At 45.9% G+C, this 24,295-nt stretch overlaps 2 protein-coding genes and 1 long non-coding RNA gene across 5 annotated transcripts in view; 1 reads left to right on the top strand and 2 right to left on the bottom strand.

Moving 5' to 3' along the window:
* Positions 1–1,217: 1,217 nt before the first annotated feature.
* On the bottom strand, positions 1,218–5,840 carry LOC124025618. The gene is made up of 4 exons (XR_006837207.1): positions 5,565–5,840; positions 4,486–4,558; positions 2,745–3,903; positions 1,218–2,692 (listed from the first exon to the last, which is right to left on the bottom strand). It is a non-coding gene; the product is annotated as an uncharacterized LOC124025618 (long non-coding RNA).
* LOC124025617 (lipopolysaccharide-induced tumor necrosis factor-alpha factor homolog) overlaps positions 3,978–24,295 on the top strand; it is a 34,073-nt gene continuing 13,755 nt past the window's right edge. For 2 of the 3 annotated variants that reach the window (XM_046338966.1, XM_046338964.1), the window contains exons 1-2: positions 3,978–4,213; positions 8,136–8,730. In XM_046338966.1, coding sequence (XP_046194922.1) covers positions 4,204–4,213; positions 8,136–8,730 — 605 coding nt within the window. In that variant the 5' untranslated portion in view covers positions 3,978–4,203. Of the gene's footprint in view, positions 4,214–8,135; positions 8,731–24,295 lie in introns of those variants that run through there. The other variant, XM_046338967.1, reaches the window with a different exon arrangement.
* On the bottom strand, positions 11,966–15,053 carry LOC124025616. Its single transcript, XM_046338963.1, has 2 exons — positions 14,891–15,053; positions 11,966–14,098 (listed from the first exon to the last, which is right to left on the bottom strand). The coding sequence occupies exon 2, from the start codon at positions 13,507–13,509 to the stop codon at positions 12,052–12,054; it is 1,458 nt and encodes a 485-aa protein (XP_046194919.1). The 5' UTR covers positions 13,510–14,098; positions 14,891–15,053; the 3' UTR covers positions 11,966–12,051.

Below are 24,295 nucleotides of genomic sequence, written 5' to 3'. Positions count from 1 at the left end.
CACACACACACACACACACACACACCAAAGTGTGTCCTGATTCTGCCTACCTTGTTTTACATGTTTCATTACATTTAGGCCCCTCAGGTCAGATCTATGCCCCTCCTGCACATCCCATGTACCCCACCCCCGCAAAGAACTTCAACATGGAAGTCACACATACGTGTGACTCTCTTACACTAGCCCAAGCCAATGGCATGTACCAGATGCTCAGCAGGCTCTGCTCACACTTACTAGCCTGAGGCCAAACCACAAAACCAACAACATTGGACACTTTATTGGAACACAAAGCCTTCACTATATCATCCTGGAATATCCAAGGCCTGAGGTCATCTGCCTTTGGCCTAAAGAGAAGAAACCTGGACTTCATCAAAGAAATCAGAAATACAGACATTGTCATCCTACAAGAAACATGGTACAGAGGAGATGGACCCACTGGTTACCCTCTAGGTTACAGAGAGCTGGTCGTCTCATCCACCACACTACCAGCTGTGAATCAGGGAAGGGACTCAGGGGGCTAATTTAGCATAGAGCAGACCTAACTCACTTCATTAAATTAATCAAAACAGGAACATTTTACATTTGGCTAGAAATTCAAAAGGAAATGATCTTAACAGCAAAACATGTCTTCCTGTGTGCTACCTATATCCCCCCACTAAAATCCACATACTTTAATGGAGACAGCTTCTCCATCCTGGAGGGGGAAATCAACCATTTCCAGGCCCAGGGACATTTACTAGTCTGTAGCGACCTAGGGTAGCCTAGTGGTTAGAGTGTTGGACTAGTAACCGAAAGGTTGCACGTTCGAATCCCCGAGCTGACAAGGTACAAATCTGCCGTTCTGCCCCTGAACAGGCAGTTAACCCACTGTTCCTAGGCCGTCATTGAAAATAAGAATTTGTTCTTAACTGACTTGCCTAGTTAAATAAAGGTAAAATTAAAAAATATATTTAAAAAATGTCAGAACCGGACAAGAACCTGACACCCTCAGCACACGGGGACAAACATCTGCCTGCAGGTGACAGCATTCCCTCGCCCATATACCCCCTAGGCACAACTATGACAACATAACCAACAGAAACGGGTCACAACTCCTGAAGCTCTGTCGCACGCTGGGTATGTACATAGTCAATGATAGGCTTTGATGGGACTCCTATGGTAGGTTCACCTATAGCTCATCTCTTGGCAGTAGTACTGTAGACTACTTTATCACTGACCTCAACTCAGAGCGTTCACAGTCAGCCCACTAAACACCCCTATCAGACCACAGCAAAATCACAGTCTACTTGAACAGAGCAATACTCAATCATGAAGTGTGTGTGTGTGTCTTTGTGTGTAAAAAGTAAATCCAAGTAAACACACTTCCTGTTATTAAGCCAATGCTGATCATCTCCATACACAACTTTCCAAGTTCTGCCCAGTACCTTCAGTGAAACTTTTTAAATTAAAGAAATTATTTGTCCAAAACAGTTCTGTTTTTCAGAGGGCTGCATTATCTGCTGAGAAAGACTCTTTTCATTAGGTTCTATCCACAAGGACCTGGTTAACAGGGTCCTTATTCATTGTACATTTAGAAGGAAATCTCATTAAAGCTTTGGAATCAGCTCTTCCCTGACTGATGCTGGGTCTCGGCGGGTGACGGAGCTAGCTGATTAAATAACTTCCTTGTTACAACCCCAAACACTCTCATTAACAACTTAGTTTACTGACAGTTTATAATACCAAATTAGAGATAAAGAGGGAATGAACGATTTACTGTGGAACTGCCGGAGATCATTGACTAGGAGAGGTGTGTCTACCAGACAGCGAGTGGTTTACTGTGGAACTGCTGGATGGAGATCATTGACTAGGAGAGGTGTGTCTACCAGACAGCGAGTGGTTTACTGTGGAACTGCTGGATGGAGATCATTGACTAGGAGAGGTGTGTCTACCAGACAGCGAGTGGTTTACTGTGGAACTGCTGGATGGAGATCATTGACTAGGAGAGGTGTGTCTACCAGACAGCGAGTGGTTTACTGTGGAACTGCTGGATGGAGATCATTGACTAGGAGAGGTGTGTCTACCAGACAGCGAGTGGTTTACTGTGGAACTGCTGGATGGAGATCATTGACTAGGAGAGGTGTGTCTACCAGACAGCGAGTGGTTTACTGTGGAACTGCTGGATGGAGATCATTGACTAGGAGAGGTGTGTCTACCAGACAGCGAGTGGTTTACTGTGGAACTGCTGGATGGAGATCATTGACTAGGAGAGGTGTGTCTACCAGACAGCGAGTGGTTTACTGTGGAACTGCTGGATGGAGATCATTGACTAGGAGAGGTGTGTCTACCAGACAGCGAGTGGTTTACTGTGGAACTGCCGGAGATCATTGACTAGGAGAAGTGTGTCTACCAGACAGTGAGTGGTTTACTGTGGAACTGCTGGATGGAGATCATTGACTAGATTTTTACCTCAACATAGTGTGAAATAAGCTTATAATTAATAGCCTAAGTGTAGTTTCATTTTGCTGGGGTGCAATGAGGAGATTCAGGATCTTTCCCCCATGCGTTTTCATGGCAATTAGATTCTTTGGGTCAAGTTCCATTGAACCCTTCACCTCATCTATATTCCATTCTCTACAGATGAATGGATCCAGATCAGCTATTCTGTGTGTTCCAACAGTTCTGCCCTGACAACCCAACCTGACAACCCAACCTGACAACCCAACCTGACAACCCAACCTCACAACCCAACCTGACAACCCAACCCAGCCCTCCGTTCACCATAGGGCCAATCCCATTTAGGGCACAGCTAATCACACCAAATTGCACTAAATCACATGAAATCACATTCAATTACACTAAATCACATTAAATCACAGTAAATCACAGTAGCCAGCTAGCTATCTTTATGGGTGTTTTGACATGAGTATGAAATTATAATTCTGGTTGTTTAATGTTTTAGGGACTCCTGAAACTACCAGAAAACCAGATTGTCGTCTTGTGAAACAGTGGACGTAAAGAATCTAGCTAGATAAAGCATTTACTGCAAATTGAATGTACAGTTTGCCCTGCTGATATTTGCCATGCAATGCAGTGAGATGAAATAACATAGCTAACTATGTTCCTGCTTATTGGGCAGTGGAGGATCAAATCCCTGTATGCCTATGGATGTGTAGCTGTCCAGCTGATCTGTGTATGGACCCAAACGTTTGGTATACATATTAGTTCAGAACCTAGATATGAACTTTAACCATCATAGCTGGTTGTATCAACTTCAAAACAGTCTGAATGACATTAATGAAGCCTATGGATTGAGTAGAGTAGAATATAATTTGTGCCAAGGATGCAAGTCGTATATACATGTAGCATGAGATCCCCACATTGTAGCCTGTACATTTAATATAGTCACTGATCATGTACTCTACCTTGGTAAATAAAGGTGCGGTTCAGGTATGAATGTCTGTGAGATTCTTTTTCAGTCATATCCAATACCTGGAATATCAAACGGCATTCTTTGAATGGTGCTGTGTCTGCATGTATGTATTACAATTATACACTTCAACAGTGTTTACCAATCTTGGTCCTGGGATATCAATGGTTACACATAGTAACCAATAGACTAGAAACATGATTTAACTAGTTAAAGGGCTGATTTGTAATTCATATATACAGTACATTACACTTCCTATGCATCATGTAAATAGGTTCATCTATCGCATTTCCTTCATCTGCACTGATCTGAGGACAGGATAGGTGTGGTATTTCATCAAATGAGAGACTTCAACCAGTAGAGAATGTGAAATGTTTTACATAAGTCTCCTAACCAGCCTTGGGCACCAAATTGGCCTGAAGGTTATCGTAACAGCGGGTGAGGTGGCGATGATGGTTCTGACGGTTGGCATACTCTCTCACATCAAAACATACCTGCAGAGGAGACAGAATAAAACAACAAACAAGGCTTAATCATGCCATCACTGTCAACATAAGAATGCGTGAGAGTTTATCACAACCTGGCTCGTGGGAATTGACAAAGAGCTCTTATAGGATCAAGGGCACATAATAATATTCAATACATTTGCTATTTATTTAGCCATCTTACATAAAACATTTTGTTCATTGAATTTTTTTTTTTTTTAAACGTTAATCGCATTTTTTATTTGCCGTTGGAATATCAGCTGTGTCGGTGAACTCCCATGTCTGAACTGGCTCCATAGAGGGCACAGCATGATCAGAGGTGAGGTCACTTGGTTGGGTCAACAGGAAGTATTATTAAAGAGATGCTTTACATTGAAGTAGAGATATACAGAAGGTCATTGTGGATAAGTATAATATAGCTTATAAACAAACAAACATAACATTGGATAGATGCATGTGTAGCATGTGAGACAGCAGGATCATATCAAGGATAGCGTCACAAATTAATACATAAATACTACTTGAAGCTTGATGATGACTTGATCACTTGAATCAGCTGAGTGGCACTAAGGCAAAAATTAAAATGTGTACCCCTTTGAGACCCCAGGAACAGGACTGGGAACCACTGCTCTTCATCTGCAGACAGGGTTTCACAGCTCTGTATCTGAGGACAGAAAACAGACTTCATTTTACTAAACTTAGACCACACTGAATATTATGTTACGATTCTCTCCGTCCTCACTTCTTACTATGGAGTGGAACTACACAACAGTACCTGCCCTATCCAGAATAGCCTACTCTACCTTCTGACAGTTGGAGCAGCTATCCTTTCACTCTCTTCCATGGCTGTTAGCTAGCTATCTACAAATGCATTTGCAGTTGTTTTTACAATTACATCAAGATGGCTAGTCATTATGAAGTTAGGTAAATGGTGTTATTTAATTCAGTTAGCTAGCTATGCAGTATGTAAAGTTGGCTAGATAGTTAGCTACGTTAGCAGCTCAGTTGGGTTAACTTGCACTGTAGCTAGTTAGCTGATACTTCAGCAACTGCGTTTAAAAATGCTTATACTAACCTTACTATTTGTTAAGTAAATTGACTGGAGTATGCTTATTGGTCATAGTACGGGAATAGTTAGTCTACCACAAGTTCCCGCACTTCATTCACCAAAATACAAAGTATACAAGCAGTGGACAACATTTCCGTTCTTTCATGGCCCATAAATGCAGTTCTTCAGAAAATAGGCTCCAACGTTTTCAGATTTGAACAAAATGGCGGAAAATATGCGGATCGATCGGTAACGATGCTTCGAGGGTGACTGTTGTTGATGTGTGCAGAGGGTCCCCGGGTCGCGCCCGGGTATGGGCGAGGGGACGGTCTAAAGTTATACTGTTACACAAGTGTACAGGCCATAACAAATATCAATTTAATTATGCACGTTTTTACTCAATTTGCACTTTACACATAATATAAATGACGACGAGACACACAGCTTTTGTTTCTTGTATCCCATACGTAACTGTATTGCAGAAATACAGTTTGGCATTTGCTATCATTGTTTTCTATGTTGCGTGCACGCTTCATAGTTTACGTGGTAACAGTCATTGTTATAATTTAACCATTATCATTCTCAAGTAAATAGTCACAGTTCAAAGTAATGTCTTGTTTACCTCTATTCCTCAGCAGTGATGGATGCCACGGTGTGCTGATTAAGGAGGTCCGACCTGAATCCCGGGGTTAAAATACGGTTCCGGAAGGGAGTTGGGAAATGCCCACCCTCTGTTCACCCCAGTGGAACTCTTTTTCCCTTTGACGAGTTTAAAATAGCGAAGTACAGTTATACATTGATATTGTATACTGTTATTGATAAAATAATGCTTATATTTAACGTTAACATTATTGTGGAAATGTAAAACTTGACGGTTTGCAGACTTGCCTTGGAGCTGGCCACTCTCCTTATAATGGAACGTCCAATCAGCGAGTTGATTTTTGGTTTATGTACGTTCTGTTCCTGCACGTTATAGCGTAGTTCTTTTTAACGTTAATACTTTATAGGACAGTTCGGTTTTCATGTCATTTAGCCCTTGGTATATTTTAAAGCACTTTGGTTTATTTGCTTGTCATAATTTGTATCATCCCAGTTTTGATAAATAAACCCCCTTATTGTTTAATTGTGACACTCACTTGATTTGATTGACAGCTTGACTCAGCGTTCTCTTCAACAGAGCCTGGATGCTCCTGATTAACTCCACCTCCTGCGGTACACAAACACAACCATCACCTTATTTTCAGATTGGTTTCTAGTGAAATAATGTATAGGCAACATTTAATAATGATACAAGTATTTAGAAGAACTAGAGCAAAGACAAGTCTATGTTATTTTGTATCATCAGCAGCTCCTCCCTCTACGCGGTCGCAGTTCCCGACAGATTAGGTTATCCGTGGCGATGGCAAACGGGATCTCAGTGGCGTCCAGCGCCTTCAACAGCCTCCTCTTCTGCCCCAGGAGGAGGTCTGTCTCGCCACCAGCTTCTCGATGTGCCGCTGCAGCTCCGACTTCCAGAAGTGGATATGCTGCAGTCTCTCTCCCAGGTGCCGCGTCCCCTCAGCTTGGGTGTGCAGAGTCCCGGCCTCGGTCTCCGTATCCAGTGTTTTGGACTCATGGCGAATCCTCTTTGCGTTGTTTCAGTCTGTAACCACCTGGTGAAGGGTAGAGAAATGCTTGAAGTGCCATTCCTCCGGGCTGCCATTCCTCCGGGCTGCCATTCCTCCGGGCTGCCATTCCTCCGGGCTGCCATTCCTCTGAACGGTACCCCGCAGTAGCCAAGCCGGAGGAGGGATACAAGTGTATGTGGAGGGGAGGCCACTCTAAAGTGTGCAATGCCACAGATGTCTCAAGTTTTGAGGGAGCATGCAATTGGCATGCTGACTGAAGGAATGTTCACCAGAGCTGTTGCCAGAGAATTTAATGTTAATTTCTCCACTATAAGCCACCTCCAACATTGTTTTAGACAATATGGCAGAATGTTGAATAACCACGCCAGACCAGGACCTCCACATCTGGGTTCTTCACCTGCAGGATCGTCTGAGACCAGCCACCCAGACAGCTGATGAAATTGAGGACTATTTCTGTCTGTAATAAAGCCCTTTTGTGAGGGAACAAATCATTCTGATTGGCTGGGCCTAGCTCCCAAGTAGGTGGTCCTATGCTCTTCCAGGCCCGTCTATGGCTGCGCCCCTGCCCAGTAATATGAAGTCCATAGATTAGAGCCGAATACATTTATTTCAATTGACTGATTTACTGACTGATTTCCTGTAACTCAGTAAAACTGTTGAAATGGTTGCATGTTACGTTTATATTTTTCTTCAGTATACATTCTCAGGAAACAACGAATGGTGGATGGATGAACACACACTTTTCTAAAATGTATTGACCTGAAAATAGGCCTATGATAGGTGTTCTAATGACCTTCTTTTAACACCAATGGACCAATGTTAGTAAAGAAATGACTGTCTGGTCTGCGTTACGTTCTAATAGTCTAACTGAAGGTTACTCATCTCACCAACAACCACAGCCATGTTGATAATCGGGAACAATAACACATTACCGTTTAAATCAAATCAAATCAAATCAAATTTTATTTGTCACATACACATGGTTAGCAGATGTTAAGCGAAATGCTTGTGCTTCTAGTTCCGACAATGCAGTGATAACCAACAAGTAATCTAACTAACAATTCCAAAACTACTGTCTTATACACAGTGTAAGGGGATAAGGAACATGTACATAAGGATATATGAATGAGTGATGGTACAGAGCAGCATACAGTAGATGGTATCGAGTACAGTATATACATATGAGATGAGTGTGTAGACAAAGTAAACAACACTGTGACTTACCACAGACACTATTTCCCTTCTCTCTCTCTCTCACACACACCATATTCACACCCCTCCACCTCTTCACTTTAAAACCCTTTAGTGAGTCAGAGGTCTCTGGTCTATTGATGGGAATCAGAGTCTTCAGGCCTGTGTCCCAAATGACACCATGCTCCCTAGATACGGTAGTACACTACATTTGACCAGGGCTCAATGTCATTTGGGAAATGCCCCTGGTGTGAGTGGAATTTCCTGTTTGAATACCATTTTACCTCATCTGCCTCACTCCTCCCCTCTGTGTGTGTGCTCGTTCTCACTCTCTTTCCTACCTGGTTCACTTTCTCACTGTCTGTCTGGAGTAGCAGCTCTATTCTTTAGCTCCACACAGTCGTATCCTCCAGGACTCCAGTCCACAGTACCTCGTCTTCTCCAGGGCTCCAGTCCACAGTACCTCGTCTCGTCCAGGGCTCCAGTCCACAGTACCTCGTCTCCTCCAGGACTCCAGTCCACAGTACCTCGTCTTCTCCAGGGCTCCAGTCCACAGTACCTCGTCTCCTCCAGGACTCCAGTCCACAGTACCTCGTGTCCTCCAGGACTCCAGTCCACAGTACCTCGTCTCCTCCAGGACTCCAGTCCACAGTACCTCGTCTCCTCCAGGACTCCAGTCCACAGTACCTCGTCTCCTCCAGGACTCCAGTCCACAGTACCTCGTCTCCTCCAGGACTCCAGTCCACAGTACCTCGTCTCGTCCAGGGCTCCAGTCCACAGTACCTCGTCTCCTCCAGGACTCCAGTCCACAGTACCTCGTCTCCTCCAGGGCTCCAGTCCACAGTACCTCGTCTCCTCCAGGACTCCAGTCCACAGTACCTCGTCTCCTCCAGGACTCCAGTCCACAGTACCTCGTCTCCTCAAGGACTCCAGTCCACAATACCTCGTCTCCTCCAGGACTCCAAAAAGGTAAGGGGCTGTTGCTCTGCTCGTGGCTGGGAAAGGGTGCTCTGAGTTGGGGGGTTTCAGAGTGCTTCTTTGCAGGATATAATAAAATATGAAAGAGTTGTGTGTATGACTAGGAATATCTGTGTTTGTTTTGTGTGTGTTGCTACGTAAGAAAGAAAAGACTTGTTAGAAGAGGGGTGTTTTTAAATCGGTTTAGAGATAACACAGCACCAGTCACCCTACCTTCTAACTCTGTCTTGGTGCCTAATGTTTGACAGCTCTGTTAGATGTGTACACACAGACAGCTCTGTTAGATGTGTACACACAGACAGCTCTGTTAGATGTGTACACACAGACAGCTCTGTTAGACGTGTACACACAGACAGCTCTGTTAGACGTGTACACACAGACAGCTCTGGTAGATGTGTACACACAGACAGCTCTGTTAGACGTGTACACACAGACAGCTCTGTTAGATGTGTACACACAGACAGCTCTGTTAGATGTGTACACACAGACAGCTCTGTTAGACGTGTACACACAGACAGCTCTGTTAGATGTGTACACACAGACAGCTCTGTTAGACGTGTACACACAGACAGCTCTGTTAGATGTGTACACACAGACAGAGTGGAAAACTGTACTTCACACATCAGTGAATTTGATAGCTAACCAAACCATGATAGGGTAGAATACCCAGGGCCCATTATGGGGAAATGCCCAGCTGTTCTGTGGGATGTTGGATTAAGGAAATGAAAATGAATCCTTGTGAAAATGTTTAACTGACTAGAGTGTGAGAGTTATGGTTCCTGCCAATGGTAAATGGGTATAGTAAAGGTCAGGTTTGGGGTCAATGCGAATTGAGATCCTTCAGTTCAGGAAGTAATCTGAAAAAATCTATATTCAATGACTTCTCAATAAATGGAAGAGGAGAAGCTACTTATTTAAAACATTCCTGAATTGGGTGTCTTTAATTATAATTAACCTACTGTTGACCAGGGCCCATAGGGTAGAATACTACTGTTGACCAGGGCCCATAGGGTAGAATACTACTGTTGACCAGGGCCCATAGGGTAGTGTACTACTGTTGACCAGGGCCCATAGGGTAGTGTACTACTGTTGACAAGGGCCCATAGGGTAGTGTACTACTGTCGACCAGGGCCCATAGGCTAGTGTACTACTGTTGACCAGGGCCCATAGGCTAGTGTACTACTGTCGACCAGGGCCCATAGGGTAGTGTACTACTGTTGACCAGGGCCCATAGGGTAGAGTACTACTGTTGACCAGGGCCCATAGGGTAGTGTACTACTGTTGACCAGGGCCCATAGGGTAGTGTACTACTGTTGACCAGGGCCCATAGGGTAGTGTACTACTGTTGTTGATAATGGGATATGTAGAAGGGCGAGCCAGTCAAGGATCGATTCAGACAAAGTGGTAAATTGTATGACAAGCGACAGTTTATTCAGAGTAAAGATATCTGGTACAGCGTAATTACGGGCCCTTCCGTTAGCTCATGAGGAACCAGCAAAAAAAGCCCCGATAACAGATTGCAAGCATGTTATGTACAGTACAGAAAGTAGGTTGAGACTGGAAGTCCCGGTCTTTTGGTTGGCCACAGTTGAGGTGTTGTCTTCTTGGATTGGTCCTGTTGAGCCGTCCGTCGTTCCTCCGGGTCTCGTCGGGCTGTTCTCAGTCACACAATGTTCGGCTAGGAAGGAGATTGTGTGTGTGTGCTTGTGTCTGCAAGTCAAGGCTGTGTCTTTTCCTCCCAATGTGTGGGTGTATGTCTTATCTGTGTGTCCTCGGCAGTTAGTGTGTGTATGTGTGTGTGCTGTGTCTGTGTGGGTGTGGAAGCTATCCTGTATGGGACCTAACATGTTTCACTGTGAAAATACGTTGTCTCAGTTATAGCAATGTAATAGCAGTAAGCTGGTCATTTGCATAAGAAATAGCACTTCCTTACAAATCCCTCTCTTCACATCTCCCCAGAGACGTGACACAACCTAACTAGATCCAGACACAAAAAGAAAACTTTTCCCAGAAGGAAAGGTTTTGTGATTTCTCTCTTCACATCTCCTAAGAGATGTGATATAGTCCAGATACATTACTCCAAGCAAAAACCAAAACATAACCCAAAAAGGAAAACAGCCTAAACTAGGTAAGTCTATACGGAATGGCCCACAAAGGCCGCAATGCCCCCTCTTCCCATCTCAGAAGAGGCACGACATACAATGGAGAAGCTTAATCAATAAAAGCTGCTCCTGGCGCATCTGTTGATGTAACTTGCTTATGAAGAACATCCAGGCTCTCATGCTCCATACCGTTATCTCGCACCTGGCTCCTGTTATCTAACAAAAGACCGCTTGTTCTCGCAACACCCCGCTCTGAATGTTCCCCCCTCCCAACTCATTTGAACAGTTAGTCTTCATGCTACTCTGTATTTTTCCATCATGAGAAAGTCCCATGGCCCTGATACTTTTAACAATGTTTCAAATCAGCTAGGTTGCATAACACATACATACATCCACACAAGGCAACAGCAGATAATATTCAATCATATATATGGTAATGGCTATAATGTAAAATACAGGATCCAACAATCCCCCTTTTTCACAAACCCAAGGGTGTGAACAAAAATTCAGCAATGAATCATATAACAGTTACAAAGTTTAAAATACCTTCATGTCCTCCATTCGATCCCACTATGTACTAGATTGGCTACCAGCCACCTAGGAACTTACAACCCTCATGTCAAAAGAGAACAACAGCTCATTCAAAAACAGAACAAAAGAAAATGGTGTGAAATTTAAGTCCCCCTTTTGACACCCGCTAGGGTGTCACTCATTATCCTTTATTTCAGCAGTCCCAACATAGTAATATGTTAATAGCATTTCATGAAAATAATAAAAAGTTTATTATTAATAAAACAGTAAAACCGAAAAGAAAAATCAACCAAGAAAAATAGAAAAAATGGACAAGTGATATATGCTTTTGTTTCCCCCTTTTGTCAAAAACAGGATAAGACTTTATTGTTTATTGACATGTAAGATGTAGGATAAAACTTTGGTCATGGAAAACAGAGTAAAGCATTATTATAAACCATCTGGTCCTCTCAGCTACTCCTATCCTGTACCAGGTGGGCTCCTTGCCACCCAGGGACTCTAAACCTTCACAACAGGGAGAACAAACATACTGGAAAGAAAACCTATCATACAAATGTATAACAAGGAACTGTGGTGGTGTAAAATGTATTATTCTACTACCTCACCCACAGCATACCGTGTGTCATCCTCAGTCAGTCCCATCCTCCCTGAAGCCTTCACCACATCTGTAACAGACTTCTTAAAACACGGTATGATGCAAGCAGCACATCACATCAATAACAAATAATACAAGAATTAGGGTCAGAAATCCAGTAACCATCATACCAGTGTACTTACCAAAACAGGCCAAGAGAACAGACTCCTCAACCCCCGCCATGGTCCTCATCTCAGCAGATAGTGCATCAAGCCCACTAAGGGCCTTAGATATACTACCATCAGGACTGGTGTTATTAGGAATAAACGTGCAACGTTGTTCACCGAACATCTTGCAGACGCCCCCCTGACTGGCAAGAAGCATATCCAAAGCAAGTCTATTCTGTCTGGCAACCCTAGATGTGGCCTCAAGCTGTTCAGACATACCAGTGAGTGCATCACGGGAGTAATTCACAAAACGCTGTTGATTATAGTAGATATAATTAATCCATGCAGTCTGTCTAGCATCCACTATGGCTGGACCCATAATAGGTAGTAAGTGCCAGAGTCCATCATTCCTACCCAAGGCCTGAAACTCATGAGGAACCCCCACTGGCACTCCCAACAGGTTAGTGTGTATGTCAACTACATCCTCTGTCCATGGAGCACTACGTCTATGTCTCCCATGGGATGGAATGTTTTCAGGTCCCCTGGATACAGAACCCAACAGCTGTTCAGCAGCAACATCAACAATGGTCAGTGGAATTATCAAACTGGTCAGACCACACGTACCTTGCCATTCTCCTCTAAGAATGGGTCTCAGCACTCTTTTGGCTCCACACATCCACCACACATCAGCCAGACCACTAGTTTGGTTTAGGCCTGTAACTGGCCAAGTGGAATTAATGGTTATGTTACTACTGCAATCAGCTTCAGGCAATCTCCCATAATCAATGCCATTACCTGTACCCGTGATGCAACTGTAATTGCCCCCATATGCCTCAACACCCCAAGAGGCCCGATGAGGAGGTACCCGATGAGGAGGTACTGCAGGAAACACAAGGCTCAAAGAGGAACATAGGGTTGAATTGGGCTTAACCTGGTAAAAACTTCTCAGAATACACAACCACCCCTCTCCTTCTCCTACAGCAAATGGGTGTGTAGCCAGAACAGGTCTAGCATGACTACAAATAATGCAGTCCTTTCTTCTCAGGGTTTTAGCTGTATACCTCATATAGGACAGCCACAAATTGTCACCACCATCAAAACCAGTCTCAGTGCCTAATTGATCAATAGCTGAATAGTCTCTAACATTAATTACCTGAATGGTATTTTTAACACAGTGGTGGTAGGTGGCAGGTTCGGTCCAGGGGTGGTAGAGGAGTGTGTCTGGCTCTGGTTTTGGCAGCACCTTAATAGAAAACACACCCATCATGTCTGTCCTCGTCCTTTGTAGTCCGAGGGTGTAAGTGCCTTCATCAGAGAGTTTAATAGTTGTGATGGTTAGTAGGATTTCATCACCTTTACAAAGTTCAACAGTGCTCCCAGGTTTTCCCCATATCATGGAAAACCTATCCACCTTTGTGGGATCCCCTATGCTATAAGGATACCCTCTTCTCCAATCCTAGAACTGTCCGAAGTCGGTTATCATGTAATCTCTACTCTAACTTCCTGTCTACCCAGATCTAGGGATCTCTTATGCTTATTTTGGAACAAAATCCTCATCGTCTAAACCATGGGTCAAATTACCACTCTCCGCATACTCAAGTAGGATGTGCTGAATCAGGAATATGTCACCCACGATAAGACAGCTCAGACGAACAGCTTCCATTTGAAGCCCCACCCTTTTCCCAAGAACACATCACTTAGCAAGAGCCAGACACATCTTCACTTCTATGAACAAAAACAGGGGTGACAGGACAGGGAGGGTTACTTCATTCGAGAGATGGCCCCCGGAATTCTGTTAATTCCAGTTCTCCTCTCGAACACTGTTTATTGTCCGACAGTGAAATGTGTCTTACCCTCCCACCGTGCGATATGAATCTGGGTAGCTCTTTCGGCTAGCTGTCACCAGGGGTCTTTGGTATGGTCCCCAAGCCTCTGGGACTGGATTGAGTGACTTCACCTGTAGTTCACCTGTAATGCATAAAATCCTGGACATACAGGCTTGGTTAACAAACAATTTCTCATATGTTTTATCTGATTATATCTTTAACTTCTATGTCCATTTGTTAGCTACATTTTTTTTTAAATTATTAGTTTCTTATCCAATAGGCCCCATCCTATCCTAGACCACAATTTACCCATCCCCCTTTTGATACCTGGCTCTGCCCAGGTAACAACCTTACCTACTCTAAATAATGACTTAGGTAAGATTAGTATATTATCCTTCTGTTCTGACATTATCATGTAGGAGCGCCCCCATCATTTTCCACATGTCCAACTCTCCCCTTCCAAAACCGCTCCTCTCTTCTCTCCAACCTTCAAGGTCTCTGCAGTGCGGGGGAGGGCCCCTCCGTCGGCCTTTTCCCCTATCTGTAAAATACCATGTCTCTGGGAACGTGGAAATCCCCTTAACCCAAACGTTTACTACAAAAACAAAACCTAATAATTATGATAATCCCCTCAAACTCAAATAATTTGTCTCGATGTTTCATGTTTTATTCGTGTTTCTCCAAATTGTCTCCGCAAAAATACTTCTTAAATACCCAGCCATTAGACACACACGCAACTGTGATAAACGTGCACTGTCCCTTTAACATAAAAACCTCAGCCTGCAATCCCCTCTGCGGGCCTTTCATTGTTCCCCATAATGAAAACAGATTCTAATGTTAGTCTACCTTAACCTCCTGTTTAATTTCAGTGGTGTTATCTGAACAATCAAACCAAAATCAATAACCGGGTAGTACCTGTGTAAATTAATTAAAAGAACAAAATAAATCTACCTTATTTCTCAGCACTTGGTTAGAACACCACTCCCGTCTTACATCGACCACACCCGTAGCCCCGTCCCTAGTGTATATCTTATCTATTACTCAGTGGCTCAATTAATGTTTAACGTAAGTATGTTCAGATGTTGATTATGTAATTCTACAATATTAGTATAGTTCAATATTCTATGATATAACTCTCATCAGCAAGCCTGCAACTTTTTCAACATTCTCACCGGTACCAGCTCCAACTGAAATACCTAATGTACCACACTCGCTTGGTCCCCGACCTCATTCATACCGATATTAGTCCCCGACTGAATATCAAGCGTATTTCATGCACACGATTTGAGTCTCACAAATCTTCATTTACGCCAGTAAGCTTCAATTTACACCATACACACACAAATCTTCATTCTCCCCAGCAAGCAGACCAGTAGGAGATGCAATGGCCCCGCCTTCTGTCCATTCTCTGTACAGCTTCTCACCCCGTCTCTTCCACTCCTTACCCTCTCTGCCTTCATTCAATTCTAGAGTGGACTTCAGCGTTTTCAACACCTTTTCTATTTCCAACGACATTTTATGTACACTACAATACTGTCAACAACCTATGCCTTTACTAAAACCCATGTGGTACCCTTTCCCTACGGCTAAATCGGCCCCCAATTAGGTCTAAAGTAAGAACTCAATTATGCACTGTGGGTCCCCTAGGGTATTAAGAAGTCTAGTGTCCCCTGGGTTATCACCTTTACTTCACTACCCAATGTACTTCACACACACCTATGCTTTGTTAGGACCTCAGAGAGACCCTTTCCCCTAAGGCTAAATCGGTCTCAAGCCCGAGTAATCAATTTAAATATCCGTCATTCACACTTGGCCCTGCCTAGTACATCACGTTCGCATCATATGGCTTTCTATTCGCACTTTGGTGATCACTCGTTACCCACCACTCATACATGTAGTCCCAGACTATCCAATCACACTTTTATAATGAACTAGAATGAATCATACATGTAGTCCCAGACTATCCATTCAAGCTTTGGTGGTCACCCATTACCCACCATTCATACATGTAGTAAGTGTTCTCTGTTACCACCTACCAGCCAGGCATACTAGTACATCCCATACACAATGCACCATTAAGTATGGTTGATCAATAATAAAATTGCAGTTGCCAATGGAGATATTACTTTCTCAACTATTTTCCAATCTCACACATCATAATAGTTTAAATTTAGTAACTTACATCAAACAGGTGTCTCACAAAACTAAATTTGGATAACTCCAATGTGCAGAACTTTAGTTTTTCACAACAGGTGTCTGCTTACCCTTTTTTAGTTGACCGGTCAGGATTTGTGAGACACACCGTCCGACGACAGTACTGGCCAATCGGCTGGCACACCAATGTCCAGCGATGTCCTTTTACCAGATCACGTCGGGGTCACCATGTGTCATGTATTGTATGTTTTAGTAAATATATATGTATATTTTGACCAATTGAAATATATATTCAGTTGTACCCTGCGTGTCTCTTCGATAGCCCAAGTTCCTATTTTTAGTTCAGCTTCTGCCCTTTCTCTCTGTTTAGTCCCTTCTTTCTTAAATTAAGTGATTTTTGTTCTTTTTCTGCCTCTTTATCTCTAGCTTCTCTTCTCTTAACCCACATTCCATCGTACTCAGCTGAACCCCGGTTGGCGGCCCCCCTCCTAGATAACCTACCTGTGTTCATTTTAACTTAAATCCCTCCCAGACTTTCTTTATAGGCTTCCATTGTTCCTTTCCCCCTGATCTATATTCCATTTTTTTGTCTAGGAAATCTGTCATGTTTGTCATTTATTATCATGTCTTGTCCCTGTGCTCCCCATTCTATTCGTTTCCCTCTGCTGGTCTTATTTGGTTCTTTCCCTCTTTCTATCCCTCTCTCTCCCCTCCCTCTCTCACTCTCTCGCTCTCTTCTCTCTATCGTTCCGTTCCTGCTCCCAGCTGTTCCTATTCCCCTAATCATCATTTAGTCTTCCCACACCTGTTCCCGATCCTTTCCCTGATTAGAGTCCCTATTTATTCCTTTGTGTTCCGTTCCTGTCCCGTCGGTTCCTTGTTTAGTATTCACCATGCTGTGATTGCGTTTCGCCCTGTCCTGTCGTGTTTTTGCTGTGATTGTGTATCGCCCTGTCCTGTCGTGTTTTTTGCCTTCATCAGATGCTGCGTGTGAGCAGGTGTCTCTGTCAACTACGGCCTGCGCCTACCCGAAGCGACCTGCAGTCTGTGGCCGCTTCTCCTGTTATTCCCTCTACAGACTAGAGGATTTCTGTTATTCCCTGTTTGGACTTGAATAAACTCTGTTTCTGTTAAGTCGCTTTTGGGTCCTCTTTCACCTGCATGACAGAAGGAACCGACCAAGGAATGGACCCAGCGACTTCAGACGCTCGTTACACTGCCGTCGAGATCCAAGGAGCCATGCTCGGCAGACACGAGCAGGAATTGTCTGCTGCTCGCCATGCCGTGGAGAACCTGGCCGCTCAGGTTTCCGACCTCTCTGGACAGTTCCAGAGTCTACGTCTCGTGCCACCTGTTACTTCCTGGCCTGCCGAGCCTCCAGAACCTAGGGTTAATAACCCACCTTGCTACTCCGGGCAGCCCACTGAGTGCCGCTCCTTTCTCACGCAGTGTGAGATTGTGTTCTCTCTCCAACCCAACACATACTCTAGAGAGAGAGCTCGGGTTGCTTACGTCATTTCACTCCTTACTGGCCGGGCTCGAGAATGGGGCACAGCTATCTGGGAGGCAAGGGCTGATTGCTCTAACAAGTTCCAGAACTTTAAAGAGGAGATGATTCGGGTTTTTGACCGTTCAGTTTTTGGTAGGGAGGCTTCTAGGGCCCTGGCTTCCTTATGCCAAGGTGAACGGTCCATAACGGATTATTCTATTGAGTTTCGCACTCTTGCTGCCTCTAGTGAGTGGAACGAGCCGGCGCTGCTCGCTCGTTTTCTGGAGGGACTCCACGCAGTGGTTAAGGATGAGATTCTCTCCCGGGAGGTTCCATCAGATGTGGACTCTTTGATTGCTCTCGCCATCCGCATAGAACGACGGGTAGATCTTCGTCACCGGGCTCGTGGAAGAGAGCTGTCATGTTTGTCATTTATTGTCATGTCTTGTCCCTGTGCTCCCCATGCTATTCGTTTCCCTCTGCTGGTCTTGTTTGGTTCTATCCCTCTCTCTCCCCCTCCCTCTCTCACTCTCTCGCTCTCTCTTCTCTCTGTCGTTCCGTTCCTGCTCCCAGCTGTTCCTATTCCCCTAATCATCATTTAGTCTTCCCACACCTGTTCCCGATCCTTTCCCCTGATTAGAGTCCCTATTTATTCCTTTGTGATCCGTTCCTGTTCCGTCGGTTCCTTGTATTGTATTCACCATGCTGTGATTGCGTTTCGCCCTGTCCTGTCGTGTTTTTGCCGTGATTGTGTATCACCCTGTCCTGTCGTGTTTTGTGCCTTCATCAGATGCTGCGTGTGAGCAGGTGTCTCAGTCGACTACGGCCTGCGCCTACCCGGCGACCTGCAGTCTGTGGCCGCTTCTCCAGTTGTTTTCCCCTCTACAAATCTAGAGGATTTCTGTTATTCCGTTTTGGACTTTAATAAACTCTGTTTCTGTTAAGTCGCGTTTGGGTCCTCTTTCACCTGCATGACAGAAGGAACCGACCAAGGAATGGACCCAGCGACTTCAGACGCTCGTTACACTGCCGTCGAGATCCAAGGAGCCATGCTCGGCAGACACGAGCAGGAATTGTCTGCTGCTCGCCATGCCGTGGAGAACCTGGCCGCTCAGGTTTCCGACCTCTCTGGACAGTTCCAGAGTCTACGTCTCGTGCCACCTGTTACTCCCTGGCCTGCCGAGCCTCCAGAACCCAGGGTTAATAACCCACCTTGCTACTCCGGGCAGCCCACTGAGTGCCGCTCCTTTCTCACGCAGTGTGAGATTGTGTTCTCTCTCCAACCCCACACATACTCTAGAGAGAGAGCTCGGGTTGCTTACGTCATTTCACTCCTTACTGGCCGGGCTCGAGAATGGGGCACAGCTATCTGGGAGGCAAGGGCTGATTGCTCTAACAGATTCCAGAACTTTAAAGAGGAGATGATTCGGGTTTTGACCGTTCAGTTTTTGGTGGGGAGGCTTCTAGGGCCCTGGCTTCCTTATGCCAAGGTGAACGGTCCATAACGGATTATTCCATTGAGTTTCGCACTCTTGCTGCCTCTAGTGAGTGGAACGAGCCGGCGCTGCTCGCTCGTTTTCTGGAGGGACTCCACGCAGTGGTTAAGGATGAGATTCTCTCCCGGGAGGTTCCATCAGATGTGGATTCTTTGATTGCTCTCGCCATCCGCATAGAACGACGGGTAGATCTTCGTCACCGGGCTCGTGGAAGAGAGCTCGCATCAACGGTGTTTCCCTGCTCCGCATCGCAACCATCTCCCTCCTCTGGCTTTGAGACTGAGCCCATGCAGCTGGGAGGGATTCGCATCTCGAATAAGGAGAGGGAACGGAGGATCACCAACCGCCTGTGCCTCTATTGCGGAGTTGCTGGACATTTTGTTAATTCATGTCCAGTAAGAGGCCAGAGTCCATCAGTAAGCGGAGGGCTACTGGTGAGCGCTACTACTCAGGTCCCTTCATCTAGATCTTGTACTACTATGTCGGTCCATCTACGCTGGACCGGTTCGGGTGCTACATGCAGTGCTTTGATTGACTCTGGGGCTGAGGGTTGTTTCATGGACGAAGCATGGGTTCGAAACATAACATTCCTTTCAGACCGTTAGACAGGCCTACGCCCATGTTTGCCTTAGATGGTAGTCATCTTCCCAGTATCAAATTTGAGACACTACCTTTAACTCTCACAGTATCTGGTAACCACAGTGAGACTATTTCTTTTTGATTTTCCGTTCACCGTTTACACCTGTTGTTTTGGGTCATCCCTGGCTAGTATGTCATAATCCTTCTATTAATTGGTCTAGTAATTCTATCCTATCCTGGAACGTTTCTTGTCATGTGAAGTGTTTAATGTCTGCCATCCCTCCCGTTTCTTCTGTTCCTACTTCTCAGGAGGAACCTGGCGATTTGACAGGAGTGCCGGAGGAATATCATGATCTGCGCACGGTCTTCAGTCGGTCCCGAGCCAACTCCCTTCCTCCTCACCGGTCGTATGATTGTAGTATTGATCTCCTTCCGGGGACCACTCCTCCTCGAGGTAGACTATACTCTCTGTCGGCTCCCGAACGTAAGGCTCTCGAGGATTATTTGTCTGTGTCTCTTGACGCCGGTACCATAGTGCCTTCTTCTTCTCCGGCCGGGGCGGGGTTCTTTTGTTAAAAAGAAGGACGGTACTCTGCGCCCCTGCGTGATTATCGAGGGCTGAATGACATAACGGTTAAGAATCGTTATCCGCTTCCCCTTATGTCATCAGCCTTCGAGATTCTGCAGGGAGCCAGGTGCTTTACTAAGTTGGACCTTCGTAACGCTTACCATCTCGTGCGCATCAGAGAGGGGGACGAGTGGAAAACGGCGTTTAACACTCCGTTAGGGCATTTTGAGTACCGGGTTCTGCCGTTCGGTCTCGCCAATGCGCCAGCTGTTTTTCAGGCATTAGTTAATGATGTTCTGAGAGACATGCTGAACATTTTTGTTTTTGTCTATCTTGACGATATCCTGATTTTTTCTCCGTCACTCGAGATTCATGTTCAGCACGTTCGACGTGTTCTACAGCGCCTTTTAGAGAATTGTCTCTACGTAAAGGCTGAGAAGTGCTCTTTTCATGTCTCCTCCGTTACTTTTCTCGGTTCCGTTATTTCCGCTGAAGGCATTCAGATGGATTCCGCTAAGGTCCAAGCTGTCAGTGATTGGCCCGTTCCAAGGTCACGTGTCGAGTTGCAGCGCTTTTTTTAGGTTTCGCTAATTTCTATCGGCGTTTCATTCGTAATTTCGGTCAAGTTGCTGCCCCTCTCACAGCTCTTACTTCTGTTAAGACGTGTTTTAAGTGGTCCGGTTCCGCCCAGGGAGCTTTTGATCTTCTAAAAGAACGTTTTACGTCCGCTCCTATCCTCGTTACTCCTGACGTCACTAGACAATTCATTGTCGAGGTTGACGCTTCAGAGGTAGGCGTGGGAGCCATCCTATCCCAGCGCTTCCAGTCTGACGATAAGGTTCATCCTTGCGCTTATTTTTCTCATCGCCTGTCGCCATCTGAGCGCAACTATGATGTGGGTAACCGTGAACTGCTCGCCATCCGCTTAGCCCTAGGCGAATGGCGACAGTGGTTGGAGGGGGCGACCGTTCCTTTGTCGTTTGGACAGACCATAAGAACCTTGAGTACATCCGTTCTGCCAAACGACTTAATGCCCGTCAAGCTCGTTGGGCGTTGTTTTCGCTCGTTTCGAGTTTGTGATTTCTTACCGTCCGGGTAGCAAGAACACCAAGCCTGATGCCTTATCCCGTCTGTTTAGTTCTTCTGTGGCTTCTACTGATCCCGAGGGGATTCTTCCTTATGGGCGTGTTGTCGGGTTAACAGTCTGGGGAATTGAAAGACAGGTTAAGCAAGCACTCACGCACACTGCGTCGCCGCGCGCTTGTCCTAGTAACCTCCTTTTCGTTCCTGTTTCCACTCGTCTGGCTGTTCTTCAGTGGGCTCACTCTGCCAAGTTAGCTGGTCATCCCGGTGTTCGAGGCACTCTTGCGTCTATTCGCCAGCGCTTTTGGTGGCCGACTCAGGAGCGTGACACGCGCCGTTTCGTGGCTGCTTGTTCGGACTGCGCGCAGACTAAGTCGGGTAACTCTCCTCCTGCCGGTCGTCTCAGACCGCTCCCCATTCCTTCTCGACCATGGTCTCACATTGCCTTAGACTTCATTACCGGTCTGCCTTTGTCTGCGGGGAAGACTGTGATTCTGACGGTTGTCGATAGGTTCTCTAAGGCGGCACATTTCATTCCCCTCGCTAAACTTCCTTCCACTAAGGAGACGGCACAAATCATTATTGAGAATGTATTCAGAATTCATGGCCTCCCGTTAGACGCCGTTTCAGACAGAGGCCCGCAATTCACGTCACAGTTTTGGAGGGAGTTCTGTCGTTTGATTGGTGCGTCCGTCAGTCTCTCTTCCGGGTTTCATCCCCAGTCTAACGGTCAAGCAGAGAGGGCCAATCAGACGATTGGTCGCATACTACGCAGCCTTTCTTTCAGAAACCCTGCGTCTTGGGCAGAACAGCTCCCTGGGCAGAATACGCTCACTGGTCGCTTCCTTCGTCTGCTACCGGGTTATCTCCGTTTCAGAGTAGTCTGGGTTACCAGCCTCCTCTGTTCTCATCCCAGCTTGCCGAGTCCAGCGTTCCCTCCGCTCAAGCGTTTGTCCAACGTTGTGAGCGCACCTGGAGGAGGGTGAGGTCTGCACTTTGCCGTTACAGGGCACAGACGGTGAGAGCCGCCAATAAACGCAGGATTAAGAGTCCAAGGTATTGTTGCGGCCAGAGAGTGTGGCTTTCCACTCGCAACCTTCCTCTTACGACAGCTTCTCGTAAGTTGACTCCGGTTCATTGGTCCGTTCCGTGTCTCCCAGGTCGTCAATCCTGTCGCTGTGCGACTGCTTCTTCCGCGACATCTTCGTCGCGTCCATCCTGTCTTCCATGTCTCCTGTGTTAAGCCCTTTCTTCGCACCCCGTTCGTCTTCCCTCCCCCCTCCCGTCCTTGTCGAGAGCGCACCTATTTACAAGGTACATAAGATTATGGACATGCGTTCTCGGGGACGGGGTCACCAATACCTAGTGGATTGGGAGGGTTACGGTCCTGAGGAGAGGAGTTGGGTTCCGTCTCGGGACGTGCTGGACCGTTCGCTCATCGATGATTTCCTCCGTTGCCGCCAGGATTCCTCCTCGAGTGCGCCAGGAGGCGCTCGGTGAGTGGGGGGTACTGTCATGTTTGTCATTTATTGTCATGTCTTGTCCCTGTGCTCCCATGCTATTCGTTTCCCTCTGCTGGTCTTGTTTGGTTCTATCCCTCTCTCTCCCCCTCCCTCTCTCACTCTCTCGCTCTCTCTTCTCTCTGTCGTTCCGTTCCTGCTCCCAGCTGTTCCTATTCCCCTAATCATCATTTAGTCTTCCCACACCTGTTCCCGATCCTTTCCCCTGATTAGAGTCCCTATTTATTCCTTTGTGATCCGTTCCTGTTCCGTCGGTTCCTTGTATTGTATTCACCATGCTGTGATTGCGTTTCGCCCTGTCCTGTCGTGTTTTTGCCGTGATTGTGTATCACCCTGTCCTGTCGTGTTTTGTGCCTTCATCAGATGCTGCGTGTGAGCAGGTGTCTCAGTCGACTACGGCCTGCGCCTACCCGAAGCGACCTGCAGTCTGTGGCCGCTTCTCCAGTTGTTTTCCCCTCTACAAATCTAGAGGATTTCTGTTATTCCGTTTTGGACTTTAATAAACTCTGTTTCTGTTAAGTCGCGTTTGGGTCCTCTTTCACCTGCATGACAAGAGCTCGCATCAACGGTGTTTCCCTGCTCCGCATCGCAACCATCTCCCTCCTCTGGCTTTGAGACTGAGCCCATGCAGCTGGGAGGGATTCGCATCTCGACTAAGGAGAGGGAACGGAGGATCACCAACCGCCTGTGCCTCTATTGCGGAGTTGCTGGACATTTTGTTAATTCATGTCCAGTAAGAGGCCAGAGCCCATCAGTAAGCGGAGGGCTACTGGTGAGCGCTACTACTCAGGTCCCTTCATCTAGATCTTGTACTACTATGTCGGTCCATCTACGCTGGACCGGTTCGGGTGCTACATGCAGTGCCTTGATTGACTCTGGGGCTGAGGGTTGTTTCATGGACGAAGCATGGGTTCGGAAACATAACATTCCTTTCAGACCGTTAGACAAGCCTACGCCCATGTTTGCCTTAGATGGTAGTCATCTTCCCAGTATCAAATTTGAGACACTACCTTTAACTCTCACAGTATCTGGTAACCACAGTGAGACTATTTCTTTTTTGATTTTCCGTTCACCGTTTACACCTGTTGTTTTGGGTCATCCCTGGCTAGTATGTCATAATCCTTCTATTAATTGGTCTAGTAATTCTATCCTATCCTGGAACGTTTCTTGTCATGTGAAGTGTTTAATGTCTGCCATCCCTCCCGTTTCTTCTGTCCCTACTTCTCAGGAGGAACCTGGCGATTTGACAGGAGTGCCGGAGGAATATCATGATCTGCGCACGGTCTTCAGTCGGTCCCGAGCCAACTCCCTTCCTCCTCACCGGTCGTATGATTGTAGTATTGATCTCCTTCCGGGGACCACTCCTCCTCGAGGTAGACTATACTCTCTGTCGGCCCCCGAACGTAAGGCTCTCGAGGATTATTTGTCTGTGTCTCTTGACGCCGGTACCATAGTGCCTTCTTCTTC

This window comes from Oncorhynchus gorbuscha, unplaced genomic scaffold (genome assembly GCF_021184085.1).
Source record: "Oncorhynchus gorbuscha isolate QuinsamMale2020 ecotype Even-year unplaced genomic scaffold, OgorEven_v1.0 Un_scaffold_2306, whole genome shotgun sequence".
Classification (NCBI taxonomy): domain Eukaryota; kingdom Metazoa; phylum Chordata; class Actinopteri; order Salmoniformes; family Salmonidae; genus Oncorhynchus; species Oncorhynchus gorbuscha.
This window is presented reverse-complemented; position numbering and strand designations above follow the sequence as displayed.